General features: G+C 53.0%; 1 protein-coding gene and 1 long non-coding RNA gene across 2 annotated transcripts; one reads left to right on the plus strand and one right to left on the minus strand.

The window, feature by feature from the left end:
- Window positions 1-832: 832 nt before the first annotated feature.
- LOC101794092 (fatty-acid amide hydrolase 1) lies at window positions 833-9,656 on the minus strand. The gene is made up of 15 exons (XM_005027367.6): window positions 9,322-9,656; window positions 7,995-8,108; window positions 7,308-7,451; window positions 6,862-6,995; window positions 5,932-6,138; window positions 5,490-5,530; window positions 4,809-4,933; window positions 4,481-4,606; window positions 3,540-3,637; window positions 3,068-3,167; window positions 2,747-2,787; window positions 2,181-2,220; window positions 1,614-1,722; window positions 1,266-1,411; window positions 833-1,173 (listed from the first exon to the last, which is right to left on the minus strand). The coding sequence occupies exons 1-15, from the start codon at window positions 9,499-9,501 to the stop codon at window positions 1,045-1,047; spliced, it is 1,734 nt and encodes a 577-aa protein (XP_005027424.1). The 5' UTR covers window positions 9,502-9,656; the 3' UTR covers window positions 833-1,044.
- LOC119717625 (uncharacterized) lies at window positions 9,579-14,648 on the plus strand. The gene is made up of 3 exons (XR_011810943.1): window positions 9,579-9,685; window positions 11,112-11,229; window positions 11,343-14,648. It is a non-coding gene; the product is annotated as an uncharacterized lncRNA (long non-coding RNA).
- Window positions 14,649-17,075: the final 2,427 nt, after the last annotated feature.

Consider the following 17,075-nt stretch of genomic DNA (forward strand, 5'->3'; position numbering starts at 1 on the left):
TCCTCTCTTTTAAAGCCTTCGGATAGAGAATCAGGGTCCTGGACAGGCCAGGGTAAACTCTTTGCCCAGCCCTTGAAAACAAAACAAAACAAAACAAAACTGTTTTTTGCATGACTCCGGTTTAAACAATAACACATTTAAAAACAAAACAAAAACACCCATACCTTTTCCTGTCAAAGCTTTGGCTATGATCTCTTTGGGAACTGCTGCTCTGGGAAGACGCTTTTGCATTGTGGAGTCCCTTTCTCAGGCACCCTTGGAAACCTGCGGGGAGCAGCAGCAGATCCTGGGGGGGTGCCTGCCAGCGGCTGGGGAACCTCGCTGGAAACCTGCCCTGGCTCCCTCTGTGCAGCAGAGGCTGGCATGCTGCTTGGTAAGTGCAATGCACTGGGATGAAGCAATTTATACCTCTGCTCTGTGGAAAGCAACATAGGTGCCTACGGGACGGGGGAGTTGCTACACACTCCAGATTTCCCCTTGGTGCTCACCCATGCTGGCAGGGTGTCAGCAGTCCCCCGTGTGGGAAGCAGTCCAGCTCCCTCCCTGCTTTCCAGAGGCTGTAGACCTCCAATTGCTGGTGTGTGGCAGGGAAAACACTTAATTTCTTCCTCAGGAAGCTTCTGTGGAGCTGAGAACTACGGCGACAAACCTTTTCCCTATGGCACTGTCAGTAGGAGTCTGGGCATGTTGGACAAAACCAGTCCCCGTGCCTCAGTGTCCCCGTTTTGTAACAGGAAAACGTTCTTGCACTTCCCTGGGTGGTGTTCAGAGGATTGCTCAATTCCACCCAAACGTCCACATAAACACACACCTGAAATAACAGACTTTCCACTGACAAAAAAAAATACTGTATTAGGACAATTGTTGGAAGCGCTCCACTGAAGCAGAGCTCGTCTCGCTTTCCCTGTGTGTCCCATGGCTGGCAGCCACCCCAGCCATCAGTGCCACCTCACAGGCAGGAACGCTTGCCCTGCGGGTGGGCTGGACGAGAGGACAGCCTGCACCTCTGCTAGCCCAGATCCTGCTCTCAGCGAGCATGGGGACTCAGACGATCTGGTTTTTCTTCAGGGTGAGCGTCTCCACCTCCTTCATGAAGCGCAGGCACAGCTCCTCCTGCCACGGCAAGGCCACGCACTGCACGGCCACGGGCAGCCCCACGCTGCCATGAAAAGCCTGTGGCAAAAACACAGCGGGGAGAGGGCAGGGAAGCATCCTGGGGTGGGTTGGGGATGCTCGTGCCCTCAAAGGGACGTGACATGACTTACTTTTGCCAGGGTCCGGTCCCACCGGTCTCGGAAGTACCCCTGGTAGCCCTTCAGCTCCTTCTCGTCCTCGTCTGTCACCATCGTGACGGGGACGACCCCGGCTGGGAAGTCCAGGGAGTTATAGAGCATGGTGTAGCTGACTGCCACTGCAGGAGAGAAGGAGCTCAGTGCAGGGCAAACACCCAACACCACCTCCAGCTAACGGCTGTGTGCACTGGGAAGGCAGCGGCTGCAGGATGGAAAGCGGCCCCTTGGCTCCCGCAGACACCAGGGTGGTTTTCCTGGGTGCACCCCACAGGCTGGAGCTCTTCCCACCCCTGGCCATGCCTGAGAGCTTCCTTCTCCTACCTGAGAGCTTCCCGGGGTAGCCGATACCGAGAGCTGGGCCCAGCATGGGGCAAAGCATGACATCCAGGTTCAGCTTCTTCCACTGGGCGATGAACTGGTGGCAAGACTCCTGAGGAGCAAACACACCGGTGGTCAGTGGGGTGGACGTGCTGCCCCGGGGCTGAGGCTCTTCTTGGGCTCCCCACTGGGCTCCTGACCCTTCCCCAGCAAAAAGCAGCTTGTCCCCTGCTAAAACTGGAGGCGGAGAGTGCAGGGGCAAGCTGGGATAAGGGCTTTTTTTCTGAGAAAAACAGAATAGAAATGGTGCTGCAGCTGATGGCCTACATTTTCAGGTGTACAAGAAGAAAATTCAGGCCTGATTAAGGACTGTGAATGAATGAATTGCTGTTCTCCTAATCTTTAAGTGTGCTGAAAACTTGCACAGCCAAGAGAGATCTGCTCAGGAGTGTGACACGTGTTCCTACTTCACATCAGTGACTTGGTCATCTCCTAATGCTGGTGAGCACTGAAACTTCTTTCCAGAAATAAAACAAAAGAACTATCTAAGCCCAAATTGCAGTACTTTACCTCAATTTCGTGGTGAAGACCCCAGAGTTCATCCACTGTGCTGAAAAAGGAAGCAAAGCCAATGAAAGACAGCCTGATCCTTGACCATGAAGACAGACGTACTGTGTCGTAGCGGCACAGCACAAAACACACCCTCTCTACTACAGGATTTAAGTACTTTCTCACCCCTAACTGCCCAACATCAGCATTGCAGCAAGGAAGAGCAAGCCTCCTTCCCTGTGCATTTACCTCTCATTTACCCTCTGGGGCCCTACGTCATTGCATGAAAGATGCATTAACCAAAGCTGCCAGCATATTTCCTTCCCACAGGCTTCATCCAGTTCATAAGCAACAGGCTGTGAGTCCCCACCCTTATTCCCATCCTCAGTACCAGAACAGTTGGCCAAACCCTTCAGGGTTATGAGGCTGACATAAACAGCTCTCAGTTTGCTCCCACCCTTGTATTTTCTGCCTTGCATTTTCACAGATGTATGCAGCTAGGGAAGTATCCCTAATGTAGCACACACTGCCACACTCCAGAGGAGAAACCCAAATCTTCACGTTTGGTTAGACTCAGGTTTACTCACTTTGTTCTCATACTTCTTATGATATTTGACAATCGAGGCACCTGAGGAAGTAATAAAGAAAATACCTTACATTAATCCCAGCTCTGCTCTCTCAGGCAGCTCTATCACAAATGCAAGCTGTTGGCTCGGTGCTGAGGCAGGACGTGTGGATTTTCCCCAAAGAGGGAAGAGGGGGAACAGAAACAGCATCTCTTTCGTTTGGAGATGTGTCAAAACACAGCCAGGAAGCAAAGCTTAAAGAATTCCCTCTTGTAAAGTCTTACTGCAACAGGAGACACCTATTGCTTGACTACAATTATGGTAGGAAGAAGTGGGCCTTACAAAGGGTTTGGCAATCCAGGACACGAGAGTTTTCAGGCAGTTTGGTAACTTCGCCAACCAGAAGAATGTCCCCACGCTGCTCCTCTCGAGCTCCCCTTCACTGAAAGAGAAGAGGATGTTTAGCCGAGCAGTGTTGGGAAGCAATTACAGTGGATCTCTTGCAGAGGACCAACCCCTCGAACAGCATACCTAAGTGACAAAAAGGATTTCTCCATTCCTCTCAGCTCCCCAGATTTCCGTGGTATTTATAGGCTATCAGCACCCAGTTTCCTTTGATCTGTCAGGGCTGATAACAGTCCCAAATCGCCCCAAGGTTCAACTGAATGTAAGCTCCCCAGTAAATCCCTCTGCATATCAGCCACTGTCTGTATCCAGTGGATCTGCTACCCGTACCCAGATGCTGGCCAGCCCCCCCGGCAAGGGCTTTCCCAGAGAGGCACCAATCACACAAACAATCCTGGGCTGCACTTACAACTTCTTGAGGAAGGAGGTGCACCCGTCTGCAAACATTCCTCTGACGCAGAAGTTGTAAGTCACGTAGTCCACGTTCGTGATTTCAAAGGGAACCAGCTGGAAGGACGATGGAAAAGGTGTCAGTGGTGCAAGCACAACCAAGCTGCGTGGGAGAAGCCATCATGGGCATCTGGGCTCCTTCCTGATTCCTGCAAGGGCTGAGGAGTCCTGGCACGAGCCCTCTCCAGCACGTGGCCACCACGTTCTCCCCCTCCATTCATCCTTCCCTGAAAATGCAGTTTTCCCTCTGAGCAGAAACTGATGAGTCAAAAGATACAGGTGGGCTCTGCCACCATCATCACCTGAACAGCCCCAGGGCACAAAGATCTCTCCAAAACCAGCAGGGGAGGACAGAGAGCAGGAGTCTGTGCTCCTTGCTTCCCTCCTCATCCTTATGTGAGGGCAGGGGAGGGTGTGCAGCCACCACAGTGCCTCATAAACAGCAGCTCACTTGCTGAAATGGGGGAGAGGAGAAAACTGAGATGCTAGGAATGGGTCTGACCAGTGGGCTACAGGAGAGCTGTCACCTGCAGCTGCCTTTTTTCTCCCTAGGTCCTTGTTTCCAGATACACAACCAGTAGGTGGCTTCCTATGCAGCATGCAGTGCACCTGTGGCACTGCTTGCCTAGTGCCATCATACAGAAGAGACGAAAAGGGCTTGAGAAGAGACTACAGAAATACTTGGACACCAGCTGATCACAGCCACCCAACAGAGGTGCTCCCTGAGGCTCAGACCAGCACTGTCAGACCATGACTGAAAGCTCCCTGAGGAGACAGCCTCAGGACCTGGTTTGTACAGCACCCAACACAGTGTGCTTCTTGGCCTGGCCGTGAGTAAATGCACATGGTGCCAGGGAAGCACAGATTCAGCATGACAGTTGGATTCGTGCAGTATCCTACCGTGTGGCCAGCATCCTCCAAAAGCTTCTTCGTCTCCCGAACGGCACGTCTCATGGCAGGGCTGGGCATGGTGAAGAAATCGGTTTCGTAGTAGCCTATGCGGAGGGGCTGTGTGCTGGAATACACCTGCGGAGCAAGGAAAAGCTCCAGCTGGAAGGATGTCAGCTGTACACCCATGCTGCAGGCCTGGAAAGCAGCACTCGCCTCACCAACATGCCATGTGGCAGGCTGGCATGTCCCACAGGGCCACCAGGAGCCACCAGCGTTACAAGCTAAAGGAACAGCAGCTTTATTCACAGCCCTTCAGTCCCTCTCTTGGGTCCTTTACCTCTTCGTTGAAGGGAAGGGGGGGCACCGTGCTGTCCAGGTTGAACATGTCCTCACACAGGAGTGCTCGCATGCACAGCGCCAGGCTCTCCACGTCTTTGGCCATCGGCCCCACTGCTGCGACCACTGGAGGAGACCAGGAGAGTGTGATTATGGCTGAGGGTTGATTATGGTTTACACGGAGCGTGTCCTGTATGAAAGCAGGGCCTCTCGGCATCGCTTTGACTTAGCCTAGTGTTAGCAACAACTCCCTTCTGGGGCTGGGATGCTTACAAGTCCCTTCCCACCAACAGGCCCATGGTTGTTATCCATTGATATGCACCCTGACATCTCCATTGCATGCCTTACAAAGTGAGCAAAAAGCTTTATCAATCACAACATGAGAACATCCCCCCCTGACCACTAACCCCACCTCCCACCAGGCTGGGGCAGGCAGCACAGCACCCTGAGGGTTACAGGGTGGATTTGGGTTTATGTCTTACACAAGCTGCTCCTCTCAGCTCTTGCACACATCAGCACGTTTCTCAGGAACTGTGCTATTGGGGTAGCTCTCTGAAAGAGTCCCTGAAAAGGAACCTGCTTCCCTCTCTGCATGTCCTGGAGAAGGCTCCCCATAGCCAGCTCGAGGTCGTTCCCAGCCCTGCCTTTCTCCCCTCCCTGGAAGGCAACCGTCAATTCCTACCTGATTTCTGCCCAGGGATACCAGAAATGACTCCTTTTTTGCTGCAAAGAGACAAAAAGACAGCAGCTGAGTTTTCAGAGAAGGACAAGGCTTCAAGCAGCAGGAAGTGCTCATGAAACCACTGCCCTCCTTTCGCAGATGCTGGCAGAAGGAGAGGTCAAGGGGAAGCCCAAGGGAGACCCAAACTAAGCCAGAATGGTTTATGTCTGGTCAGTCAGGAACAACTGCTCCCCCCTGTCCCCAGCATGCAGGTGGGGAGATTTCCTCTGTTTTTGTTCTGGGGGAACTGGTGCTTCAGTCCTCAGAAGACGCCTGGGCAGGAGGGAGAAGTGAGCCCTTCCCGCTACCTCCCAGCTTTCCCCTCGCCCACAGCAGCCTGAGCATCCCGACAGAGCAGACCGTGGGGTCTCACCCAGAGAGGCTGCAGCATTACTCGAAGTACCTGAGTCTGTTCCCGGTGGGTTTGAGCGCACAGATCCCACAGAAGGCAGCGGGGAAACGCAGGCTCCCTCCTACATCTGTCCCAAAGCCCAGGATGGACCCACCTCCTCCTATAAGTGCCCCTTCTCCACCCGAGGAGCCTCCAGGGGTCCTGGTGTAGAGCAGGGGGTTGAACGTCTGACCGAAGATTAAGTTTTTGCAGTCAAAGCTAGAGAGACAGAGAGTGTGCAAATGAGGGAAATGCGGACATCTGCTGATGTGGACCCCTCACTTCAAAAAAAGAAACCTGAGAAGGTTTTTTTGACTTGCAAAATCTGTGTGAAAAAAAAAGTGACTTGCAAAATCTGATAATCCCTGGGGCAACCCCTCTGTGTGGCTTTTTAAAAACACGGTCAGTCCAGTCGTTGCCCTGTTACGGTTAAGAAAGGCAAGGCACTTCATAGGGCTTGGGCAATAGCTGTCCTTGGAGCTGCTCTACCAAAGGTCGTTTGGCAGGGCAGGGGGACACGAGCAGAGCGGCTGCCCAGGGGAGCACACCTCACCTCACCCCACGCCAGTGGTGTCGAGGGTGGTCTTGGCAGACATGGCAGGAAGTTTTGGGTATGTTTATATTGGTACTGTATAGCTGACAGAACTGCCACTAAGGGGTTAACTAGATTTTTTTTTTTAAAGGTGGCTTCAAAACCAGCCAGCACAAGACAGAAGGGCAGCAATTATTCTCCTCTTCTCTTTCTTTATTTCAAACCAGAATGAATGGTCGTTCTGAGTAGCCTTAAAACTTAAAGACGCTAGGGATGTGGATTGGGTGTTGTTCTTGAAAAAGAGGTGGGAAGTGAGAATTAGACTTGATAGAAACCCTCGCTGGAGAGGAGAGAGGGAGAACTGCTGTTCCTGCAGGAATGGGGAGGGGGCACCTGGGCCGCTCACGTACCTGATGAGGGACTGGGGGACATTGGTTTTCACAAAGGGAATTGCCCCTTGTCTCTTGAGCACCTGCACCAGCACGCTGTCCTCGGCCATGGGCTGGTTGATGTTTTTCACGAACCCTAACGTGGAGTCATGGCCCTGGGAGCAGAGTACAACCAGGTTCACAGATCAAGGACTGCAACTTTCCCTGCCCCCAGTAATTTTATCTAAATCTAGAAACACGTGCATGCACCTCCAGCAACACATCCAGAACGTACACACCACATGGTGTGGTGGTAATAAAACCTAACCAGCCTTCTCCGTTGGCTTGTGTGGGAGATGGGCAGCAAAGCCTATCACTTGCCATCAGCTTTCACAAAGTCCAGCCAGACGCTGAGGTTAAACCTCCCCCCACCACCAGATTTAAACCCCAGGGATCTCAGGATACTCGTGGTCTTGTGCTCCTGGTACCTGGCAGTTGATGGAGTCCTTGATGCTGACAGGCACCCCATAAAGCAAACCCGGCTTCCCCGGTGGCCTGGCTTGCTGGAGCTGGGTCTCGCTCTCCTGCATGTACTCCGTGATGCAGTTGGTTTCTCTGGTGATCTGGAGGGCCTTAGGGGAAGCAGGCAAAGCCATGGGTGAGACACAGCCTGCAGTGCTGCACAAGCACTTTCTGTTCTGCAAATCACACCTGCCTCTCCCTGCTTCTCCACCTCCCCATGGGCAGCTGGCACCAGGGCAGGCCTTTTTGGTCTTTTCCAAGAAGTTTTTGTGCCAAACCCCAAACCATTGTCTGGACACAGGAGGGCCACAGCACCAGCTGGGGCATGATGGATAGAGGCACTCAACACAGCAGATCACAAAAGGCTGTTTTCGTGATCATGCTTGTAGGGTGGCATAAAGTGATAACCCCAAGGTGCAAACCCAGGAGGTGATCAGGGCATTTTGGCTAGAGAATGAAAGCACACACTGAGTGTTTGAGGTTTGCCAACCCATTTGGAGAAGATGGGGGGACAACAGCAGCACTCTACAACCTCCCCAAGCGGTGACAGCTCAGCAGTGTCTGAACCAGGCTCGAACCTTGTGCTGGGCTTCTCCCAGGAGAACCAGCCCTAACGTTGGGCAAGACCCTGCCCTGCTGCCCTCGCTCCTCACCTTGCTCAGGTAGGCGTAGAAGACGTGCTCTGGAGGGAGGGAGCCATCCCGGAGTTTCCTGGAGAGCTCCGGCAGAGACAGAGAGAGGATGGACACCATGTTCACCGAGGGATGCTAAGGGAAATGATGAGCAGGGAATGAGCACTGCTGCTGGCTCTTCCTCCCCCTGTAGTGCCCAGTGTATCCCAGCCTAAAAGCGTCTGCTGTTTAGGGGTCAAATGCAATATTTGCCCCAAGACTGGAGTCCTGCTCCTGCCCCAGTGCTGGGGAGCATGGAAGGAAACCTGCGGGGCCAGCAGAAGCCCAAGTGTTTTAGAGCCTCGTCTTCCCGGCCAGACCGGTATTACTCAGCCCCTGCAGAAAGCCTTTCTCCAGCCTTGTTCAGACAGGTCTCGGCGGGGCCTGGAGGAGCTGCTCGGTGCAGTGCTGAACTCCAGTGGGAATTGGCTATATTATTCGATATTGCTCCAGCGAGGCAGGAAAACAGGCAGCTCTTCCCCTGGCACCACCAAATGACCAAACTGGGAGGCGCACGCCAGCGAGAGCCTCAGCTGACAGCAGAGAGTTCATTTTGGGCTGGCAGAAATCTCCCTGCCATCTACTAAACAGCACACAAGTGCATCATACGCATCCCTCAAGCTGGGCGCTGAACCCGAGCGAGCCCTCTTGAACCACAAGCCGGGCAGCTCAGTGGGACCGCAGAGGGAACGGCACGCTTGAGCTGGATTTATGGCAGCCTGCCTCGGCACGAGCAGCTCCCCGCTCCTCCTGGCTGTGCTGCTGGACTTTGGCCTCTGCTACAAAACGCCACCTCTGCCACTTCCTACAGCCTCCTTAACAATCGGGCTGACTGTCTTGCCATGGCGGAAGAGGTGGAAGCAGAAATAGCACTTTTCAATGACAGGCTGGAATTTTCCTCCTCTCACTGCCTGCGTTTCTTTTTTGCTGACTCCTGCACCGCTGCCTGTTATCCCCCAGCACACGACCCCATAACGCCTTGCTTCCTCCCGTCCTCGCTGTGCTCCCCAGCAGGGCTCCTGCTGCAGGGGATCGCTGCCTTTCCGGGGGGTGTGGGCACACGTGGTCAAAAAGAAAATGATAACTTCAGATGAGAAAACAGGCTCCCGCCTTGCTCCCAGGCAAAACACAGCCTCTGCAGCGAGCTGCACAGCAGCACCTGCCCATACCCTGAAGAAATACCAACCCACCTGCCCCCCCTTACACCCTCCAGGATCCATCCCCACCCCATTTAGCTCGGGGGCGCACCGACCCAGCGCCCACCTTCACCCTCCCCGTTGGACCGCCCAGCGCGGCTCCTGGCACCCACCTGCTCCCGAAAGCTTCTCACAGCCTTGTCCATCCTGTCCAAGCCTTCCTCCTGCCTCTGCCGGGCCGCCTCCACTTTCTCCCAGAGCCTTTTCCAGCGCCTCCATCGCAGCAGCAGCAGCAGCAGCCCGGCGGAGCAGCAGCAGAGCAGCGCGGGCAGGGAGCGCGGCGCCGGCCGCATGCTGGGCACGGCCCCGGGGGCACCGCGCTCCCTCCCCGCCGGCTCCCGGGGCTGCCTCCGGCCACCGGGGAGGCGGGGAACGGGGAGGCAGAGCCCCGGGGAGGAGCGGCCGGCAGCCGAGCGTTGGACGGGGCTCGGGAGGGTGTTAACCGCTTCGAGGCACCGCACGGGCTGGGAGGAGGAGGTTTGGCAAAAAGGGAAAAAGGTTGGAGGGTTGGGAGAGAAAGGGATAAGGAGCTGAGAAGGCGTCCCTCGCTCCCTGCTGGTGGGTGGGCTCTTTCTGATAAGGCTCGCTGGGGTTTGTCTTTCTCCCGGTGTGGCTTCGAGCTTGGGATTTGCGGCTAAGTGCTGCGCTGGGATTTTTTCGGCTCTCGGGGAATAAACTTGGCTGGGCACATCGGAGGAGCGATGCCTGGCTCCTCCGTGTTCCCCGCAGCCAGGCAGCTGGGCGAGGGAAAAAAGAAAAAAAGGAGAAGAAACCTCCCGGCCAGCCCACTTCATCCCGGGCACAGCACGGGTGTGTGGCCGTGCTCTGCTTTGCCGCAGCCTGCAAAGTGGAAAACACCCGCAGACAAGTGCTCGCTGGGGCCCTGTGCTCACTTTTCAGGGAAACTCCCTTAAAATTGCTTTTTCTCTAGCCGTCCGTGGGGTCTGACCTTAAAAATCCTCACCGTCTGCAAAAAAAAAGTTCATGCCCGAATATTCACGCTCTCGTGGAAAACCTGTTGGGAAGGGTTTGGGATCTCCCTGCTGCTTCCCAGCAGGATCCTGCTGTGCCTGAGCCACCCCTGGCAGATGCAGTGCCGAGCTAGGAAACACCACGGAGGGCTGCGTGGCCCCAAACCTGATTTTTCCTCCTATTGTTGCTCAGGCCACCTGCTACACTTCAGCCTTTGGACCTCTCGTGGTGAGCAATGCCGCCCTGTGTGTACAGAGTCCTGGCACCAGCTTTGCTGACGGGTGTAGGAGCCTTGGGAGTACTCAGCTCTCTTAACTCATCGCTCACAGCCTCTTGCTCTCGTTTCGAGGACAAGCAGCTCTCTGTTTATCTGGGTCAAGCAAATTACATGCAAGAACAACCTTTATTTCCCAGAGCCTGTTTGGGTCTCCCCACCCTGCTTTCTTTCATTCTTTTCCTTTCATTTCCCTGCCCCTCTTTCAGACCGTGGGGCTCGGAGGATCACAGAGCAAAGGGAGCTCCAAGGGCACTGCAGTCCCATGCACGCAGACTGCTCAGAGGGAAGCAGGCATGGTGGGGTTGCCCTTGCAGGGAGGATGAAGGCGAACACCCTGACAGCTCTCTGCTCCTCCCTGCTGCTCGTGCTGCAGCCGGCACACCCTCCTCTGCAGCACCAGCCTCACCTCTTGGCAGCACGGTGCTGAAATAAGGATGTTTGCAGGCTGCAAAAACAGGTGCACTTGAAATATTTTAATATGGGATTTTAACATGCTCCTGCCCCTGCAGCTCCCCTGCTGCCTGGCAGGGCTGGAGCCTTTGGGCAAGGCAGGTGGAGAAGCACAGCCTCTGTCCCCATTGCCCCCAGCACCCAGCATGCAGACGGGCGGTATCGCCGTGTCCCAGCGATGTTATCACCCCGTGTTTCCCACAGGAGGGGCAGAAAGGTGTTGTTCTCCCAGCCGTCACACATCACACGAGCTCGGCAGGCCCAGCGCAGGCTGGAGGAGCAGCGAGCCCCGGTCCCTCTGACAGCAGGCACCAGGGCCATGGTAAACACCCAGGAATGTTTTTCCTACGCCATCTCCTGGCGCCTGGAGATCTCTGGCTTCTCAAGGCAGAGGTTGGGCTTCAGTGACTAATAAATAGCTCTGTGCGTGTGCAGATACTTCTCGGGTGAAGCAATCCCCTTCTGGCACTCAGTGTCCTGCAGCGGGGAGAGCCACAATTTATCCACGCGCTGCAGGAAGCAACACCTCCTGTTTGCTGTCCTTGGCTGACTTCGTTTGCTGCCCTTCGTGTCAGAATAAGCAACTCTGCTCTCTCCAGCCAAGAACTGACACGCTTCCCACTCTCCCATTTCACCCCGGTGCTCCTCAGCTGCTTCCCAGCGGTTAACAACCTGCTCCTGCCACCAGCTGCCAGCTCCCTCCAGGGCCTGCCCCCCTGCAGGCAGGTCCAAGCTTCATTTACAGCACTTAGCTCACTAACCAGGGAGGAAAAAAGTCCTGCTGTGGGCCTTGGATGAGGTTCATCCAAAACTGAACAAACACCAGCTGTTGGTTGCAGGAATATTGCCCGGACTGAGCACGAGGAAGCCTGTTCCTCGCTGAGCTCTGCCCAGGTAACCTCAGGCGTGTTTTGCAAAAGATTTACCATGGCCACGCTTGGTTTAGCTCAGGGAGGTTTTTAAAAACAATAGTGATCAGCTTCGGGCTGGTGAATCACCCACAGCACTCCAGGAGAAGTGTTCAGCTCCTCATGTTCTTCAAAGGGGCCTGCAGAGGGAACGCCTGAGGTGGAGCACTTTTGGGGTCAAATGGGAAACTGCAGAGAATCTCCCAGAAGATGGGAGTGGGTTTTCTCTTTTTGCTAACATGATCTTAAAAAATAAGCTCAGGAAGGTGGCCTGCATGGCCCAGAGAGGTGACTGCCATTTGTCCTCTGCTCTCTGCCTCCAGGCCAACACCTCGGAAGTCAACCAGAAGGTGAATTGTGTGTCAGCTACCTGCAACGTGGCCAGGAAATCAGAAACCAGAAGAAAGGGTTGCTCTGTGGCGTTGGCCAGTGTCCCGGGGACACTGTGAGCAGCTGGGGCTCAGCTCACATTGGACTCCTGCCCACTAGAGGTTTTCCCTGATAGCAAATTTTGCTGCCCTGATCAGAAATTCTGCAGCTCTGCTCCCTCTGCAGCCAGCTGGGTTCAGACCGGCTCTGGGGTTCTTGCCAGGCTCCTGTGAGATTCCTGAAAATCTCACTGAAATACAGGAAATATTTCCTACAGGAGAGCAGCTGATTACTGCTGGAAGAAGAAGCATCCTTAGTGGTAGGTATTCCCTCTGGCCTTGTGGAGTGCTGCTGTCTCAGGGCTGAATCCCAGCCCAGGTGACTTTCAGGTGGGCAAGCACAATAATAAATGAGCACAGGGGCATTCATTTTGTGTGCCAAATTATTCTAGCTAGAACAGGGCACAGGATTTTGGTAAGTGGTTCTCACTTCATCAGCTGTGCTGTATTGAATATGGAGCAGCTGTTGCATGGTTGATTGATGGATAGTAAGGAAAAGTTGAGCAGGTCCTAGCAGTGGGGTCCCCAGGATGGGAAGAACCTTTTCAGAGCCCCCTAGGATTGTTTAAAACACCCTAAGCAAACAGTGCACCTTGCAAGCACTGGGCTCAGGCTCTGAAAACTTCCTCTTTACAAAAATGGGGGGATGGGGATTAATTTCTTGTAGTGCCTATGTTACAGCAACCCAAGTCCAAACAGCTTTGCATTTCATGTGAACATTAAAGAATAAGGAAGAAAAAAAAAATGAGAGAAAATTTTAGTGGCTAAAATTACTCCTGTAGTTGTTTTACACAGCTGAATGAAGATAATTGTATTGGCAATTGTGAGTGATTACAGTATTATCTGCCATCAAAAAAGTTATTTTTTTGAATGCTAAAGGAATTAATGATACATAAAACTGTGCTTAGATTGAGTGCATTCATCAGCAGAAATGCCTCGTGCTGGCACTGCTACACTGTAATTACTCCAGCAGCTCGGAGACAGAAAGAGAGCAGGAGATATGGGGCTGTTGCAGATAGTCGAAGATTTGCAAACATTTTCACGCTGAGCATCTCTCATGCTTTGGGACTGAGAGCAGAAAAGTTGGTGAAGGGCGGTCAAGTTTGGCCCCTTCGTTAATGTGCATTATAGAAGAAAGACCAGGGGGTCATCTCTGTGCTGAGAACTTTACAGGTTGAAGCCAGCAAGGAGAAGATGATCAAATGCTTCTCAGAACAGCCAGGGGGGAGCCCAGGCTTCATGGGTGCTGCCTCATGGTGTGTTGGATTGATAAAACCAGAGCTGGGGTCTCAAGCGGTTGTTGCCCAGCTCTGGGAGATGGTGGTGGTGGGGACAGCAGAGGTGGTACCCCCAAAAGGGACACCTGCTCCTGCCCTGCCCTCTGAATGAGTGTGTTGTGCTGCCACATCAGTGGGGCTGGCAGAAAATAAACATCTCGGTGGGGATGGGGTGAGGAACTTTGCAAGAAGTGCTTGCTCTGCACCTTGTGGCCCTTCAGCAAGGAGACACGGCACTGGGAGGATGCTTGTAGGCAGGCTCAGCCCTGGGAAGGCTGTTGAAGGGGCTGTGAGCAGTCTGTGCAGAGCAGCAGGATGCTTCCCGTGGTGCAAAGGATTTTGGAGGAGGCTTTTAAATGAGTTGGGGTAGGTTGCAGCCCCCCTATGGAGACCGTGAGACCTTCCCACTATCATCACTTTTGATGATCTCCACCTTTTTTTGAAAAGCTGCCTTCTGAGCTGTATAATGAGCTAAATTAATAAAAAAAAAAAAAAAGAAAAAAATCGGGGCACAGACTGGAAGGGGTGCTCGAAAGATACCGCTGCAGGTTGCGTTTGGCCTTTCGGGTGTGAGCCACCAGAGAGCAGGATTGAGCTGCTGTCCTGGTGGAAACCTGGTGCCCGGGGGCTTTTGTGCCCTAAAAACCTGCAGCGTGCCCTCGATTTGCAAGGGGCACTGAATGGAGCAGAAGGCTCTTTTCTGGCTCATTTGTTGATGGGACAGCTCAAGCTTTTTGGGGGAGGAACTCTGATTTCACGCGATTTTAAGTGCTCTTATACAATGATGGAAGATTTGCTGTTTGTCCGTCTGAACCTGGCTGTTTGTGCTAAGCAGGATATCTCAGCAGGGCTTGATCCTGAAACCTGCCAGTGCTCAGAGACCTACAGCATCACTGCCACGAGGATTTATTCTAGTGCCCGGGATCGTGCCTCAAATCCAGCACATTGCCTGTGCTTTGGGATCAGCAGAGACGTCTCTGCCACCCAGTCTGACTGAGTGTTGCAGACACGGTTGCACCTATTTGTGTGTGAAGCCAGGTTTTGAGTCTAACAGGAGCAGCCCCAAGTTCAATCCTGACAGCCTTCCTCCAAACAAAAATTATTCCACTGTTTGGGATCAAAATTTAAGTGGGGTTTATTTTTATTTTATTTTATTTTATTTTATTTTATTTTATTTTATTTTATTTTATTTTATTTTATTTTATTTTATTTTATTTTATTTTATTTTGTTTTATTTTATTTTGTTTTATTTTGTTTTGTTTTATTTTGTTTTGTTTTATTTTGTTTTATTTTATTTTATTTTATTTTATTTTATTTTAATTTTATTTTTTACTGAGCTTTGCTTCTGAAGAGGCCAGGAGAGGGAGCCAGGCAGCCAGTTACCGCACCGACCGAATTTCCAGCTCTGTGTGCCATGGGATGAAAGCAAACACACTTAAATACACACACTGATTTCCTCAGAAGTCCTGGAGGGAAGGTTTGGTCTGTGCAGACCTGGGGGCGTTCTGCAATTCCCATTTACACAGACAGGATGGGCATGGGGCAGGAGGGGAAACTGAGGCACAGAGCAGGCACCTTGCTGGAGCTGGTGGGTGGCATCCCCTCAGGGACCCTCGGAGTCCCATTTTGGGTTGTGATTGCCCTGTGTCGATTGACATAAACCTCCCTGTGTCCTCTGGGTCTGGGGTGGGTGCAGAGGGCCCGTTTTATCACCATCTCCAATCTCACACCTGTACGGACACACGGCTCGCATGGCACCGATGCTGAGTGGGGATGGCCCTCACTTGTCCCCTTCCTGGAGCAGAAAACCCCAAAGCACTGAGGCCCATGCTCACAGGGAGCACGTGGATCATTCGATCAGCCCTGCGGACCCCCCTGCCTTGTCCTTCCCTTCTTCTCTCCCCTGGCCTAGCGAGATCACCCCTGCATTGGGAAGAAATAAATAAATAACCAAATAAAAATGCTGACGTGGAGAAGTCAATCAGCTTTGTGTGGCCTTGTAATATCTCATTTTATCCGCGCCACGCTTTATTAAATTCTCATAAACCTGTCAATGAGGACAGATACCATTTCAGTTTACCCCATTAGTTCTACACAATGACATCGGGGGAGAGGGAGGCGAGGAGGTGGGGGAGGCTCTCGGAGCGGAGAAAAGCGGAATGAATTAAAAAAAAAAAAAAGGGGAAACTCAGAGCCGAACTCGGCTTCGTGACAATAATGTAATAACATCGGCGCCCAGGGAAAGTAATTGAATTAAGTGGCTTTTGTTAATGGTTTTAAGATTTAGAAATGTAAATAATAGTTAGGACTCTTTAATGGGACTCTGGTTTTAGGTAACTGCAGCCCTGAGAATAAGAAATGCTTCGCTGTTTAATGTGATGTCAGATAGTTTTGTTACTCCTCCGGTTTCATGCCTGCAAAGCATATTTTGCAGTTTTAATGCCTGGTGTGTTTATCATCTTCCCTTTCTCACTTCAGACGGAGCTTAATTCGGGAGTATTTGCATGAACCCTTCTTAGCCAGTCCCTATCAGTTCTTCGCACCGCCAGGAATAAAGTCTTATTTCTCCGAGCTGCTTTGGAGAACTTCCCGACCGGAGGGTCGCTGCTCGGAAACCTCCCGTCCCTTTCGGTGTTCATTAAGGCAGGAGGAGTGGGTGCTGTCCCGCGGGCCGGACTCTGCTCCGGGGAGTAACACCACCAGGAGCAGTGCTGTTACACCAGGCTTAGCCCGGCGGGGATGGAGGATCCAGCCGACAGGTAGGATGAGCCAGGCGGTTTGGAAATGACTTTCATGGGAACTCGTTCTGCTTAAAATATGATTGGATTTTCATTCGGGGACCTATCCAAGCTCACGAATAAAGCCTGAGCTGCCTAACCCACAGAGGTCTGAACAAACAGCCCTCCCTGCTGCTCGGGGATCTGGCGGCTGGCGGATTGGAAAGGGTCCTGAGCCAGGGGCTGAGTCTCAGGGAAACCCACCGTGCCAGGCAGAACAGGAGGCTTTGCATCTATTCACACTGAAAATCTCCCCCTTTGCGGGGTGAAGCCTGCACTGGAGCTCCCTGGGGATGCTGCAGGGATGCTGCCTTCACCGCTTGTCCCCTTCTTCCTGCCCGCTGCTGCCTGGGCAGGGGACCTGCAGCTCCACACCCGCTGCTCAGCAAGGCAGGATCTGCATCCAGCAGCAAATGAGCAGCTCAGCACACACATGGGCCACCCTTACACCTCCCTTCCCATTTACTTTGCTGTAACCTGCACCCACCTCTGCCATTGAATGGCTTCAGCTCTGCTTCTGCAGCTCGGAGTGCCGCCTCTCGGCTGCAGGTTGTGCTTTCCATCCTGCAGGACCTGGGGACCCCACACATCTTCAAAAGCCTCCCCTGTCACCTTCAAATCCTTGGCTGGAAAGAGCATAAAGGCCCCAAGCCAAAGCCAAACCTGACCCAGCTCACGTGGGCGTAGGAGAGAGTTGTCAGACAGAAAATGCAGAAATAAAGGGTTCGAGTTGCACATTTCCCCCAGGGTCCTTCTTAAGCAGGTTTTTTTGCAGGAA

This window comes from Anas platyrhynchos, chromosome 8 (assembly GCF_047663525.1).
Source record: "Anas platyrhynchos isolate ZD024472 breed Pekin duck chromosome 8, IASCAAS_PekinDuck_T2T, whole genome shotgun sequence".
NCBI lineage: Eukaryota > Metazoa > Chordata > Aves > Anseriformes > Anatidae > Anas > Anas platyrhynchos.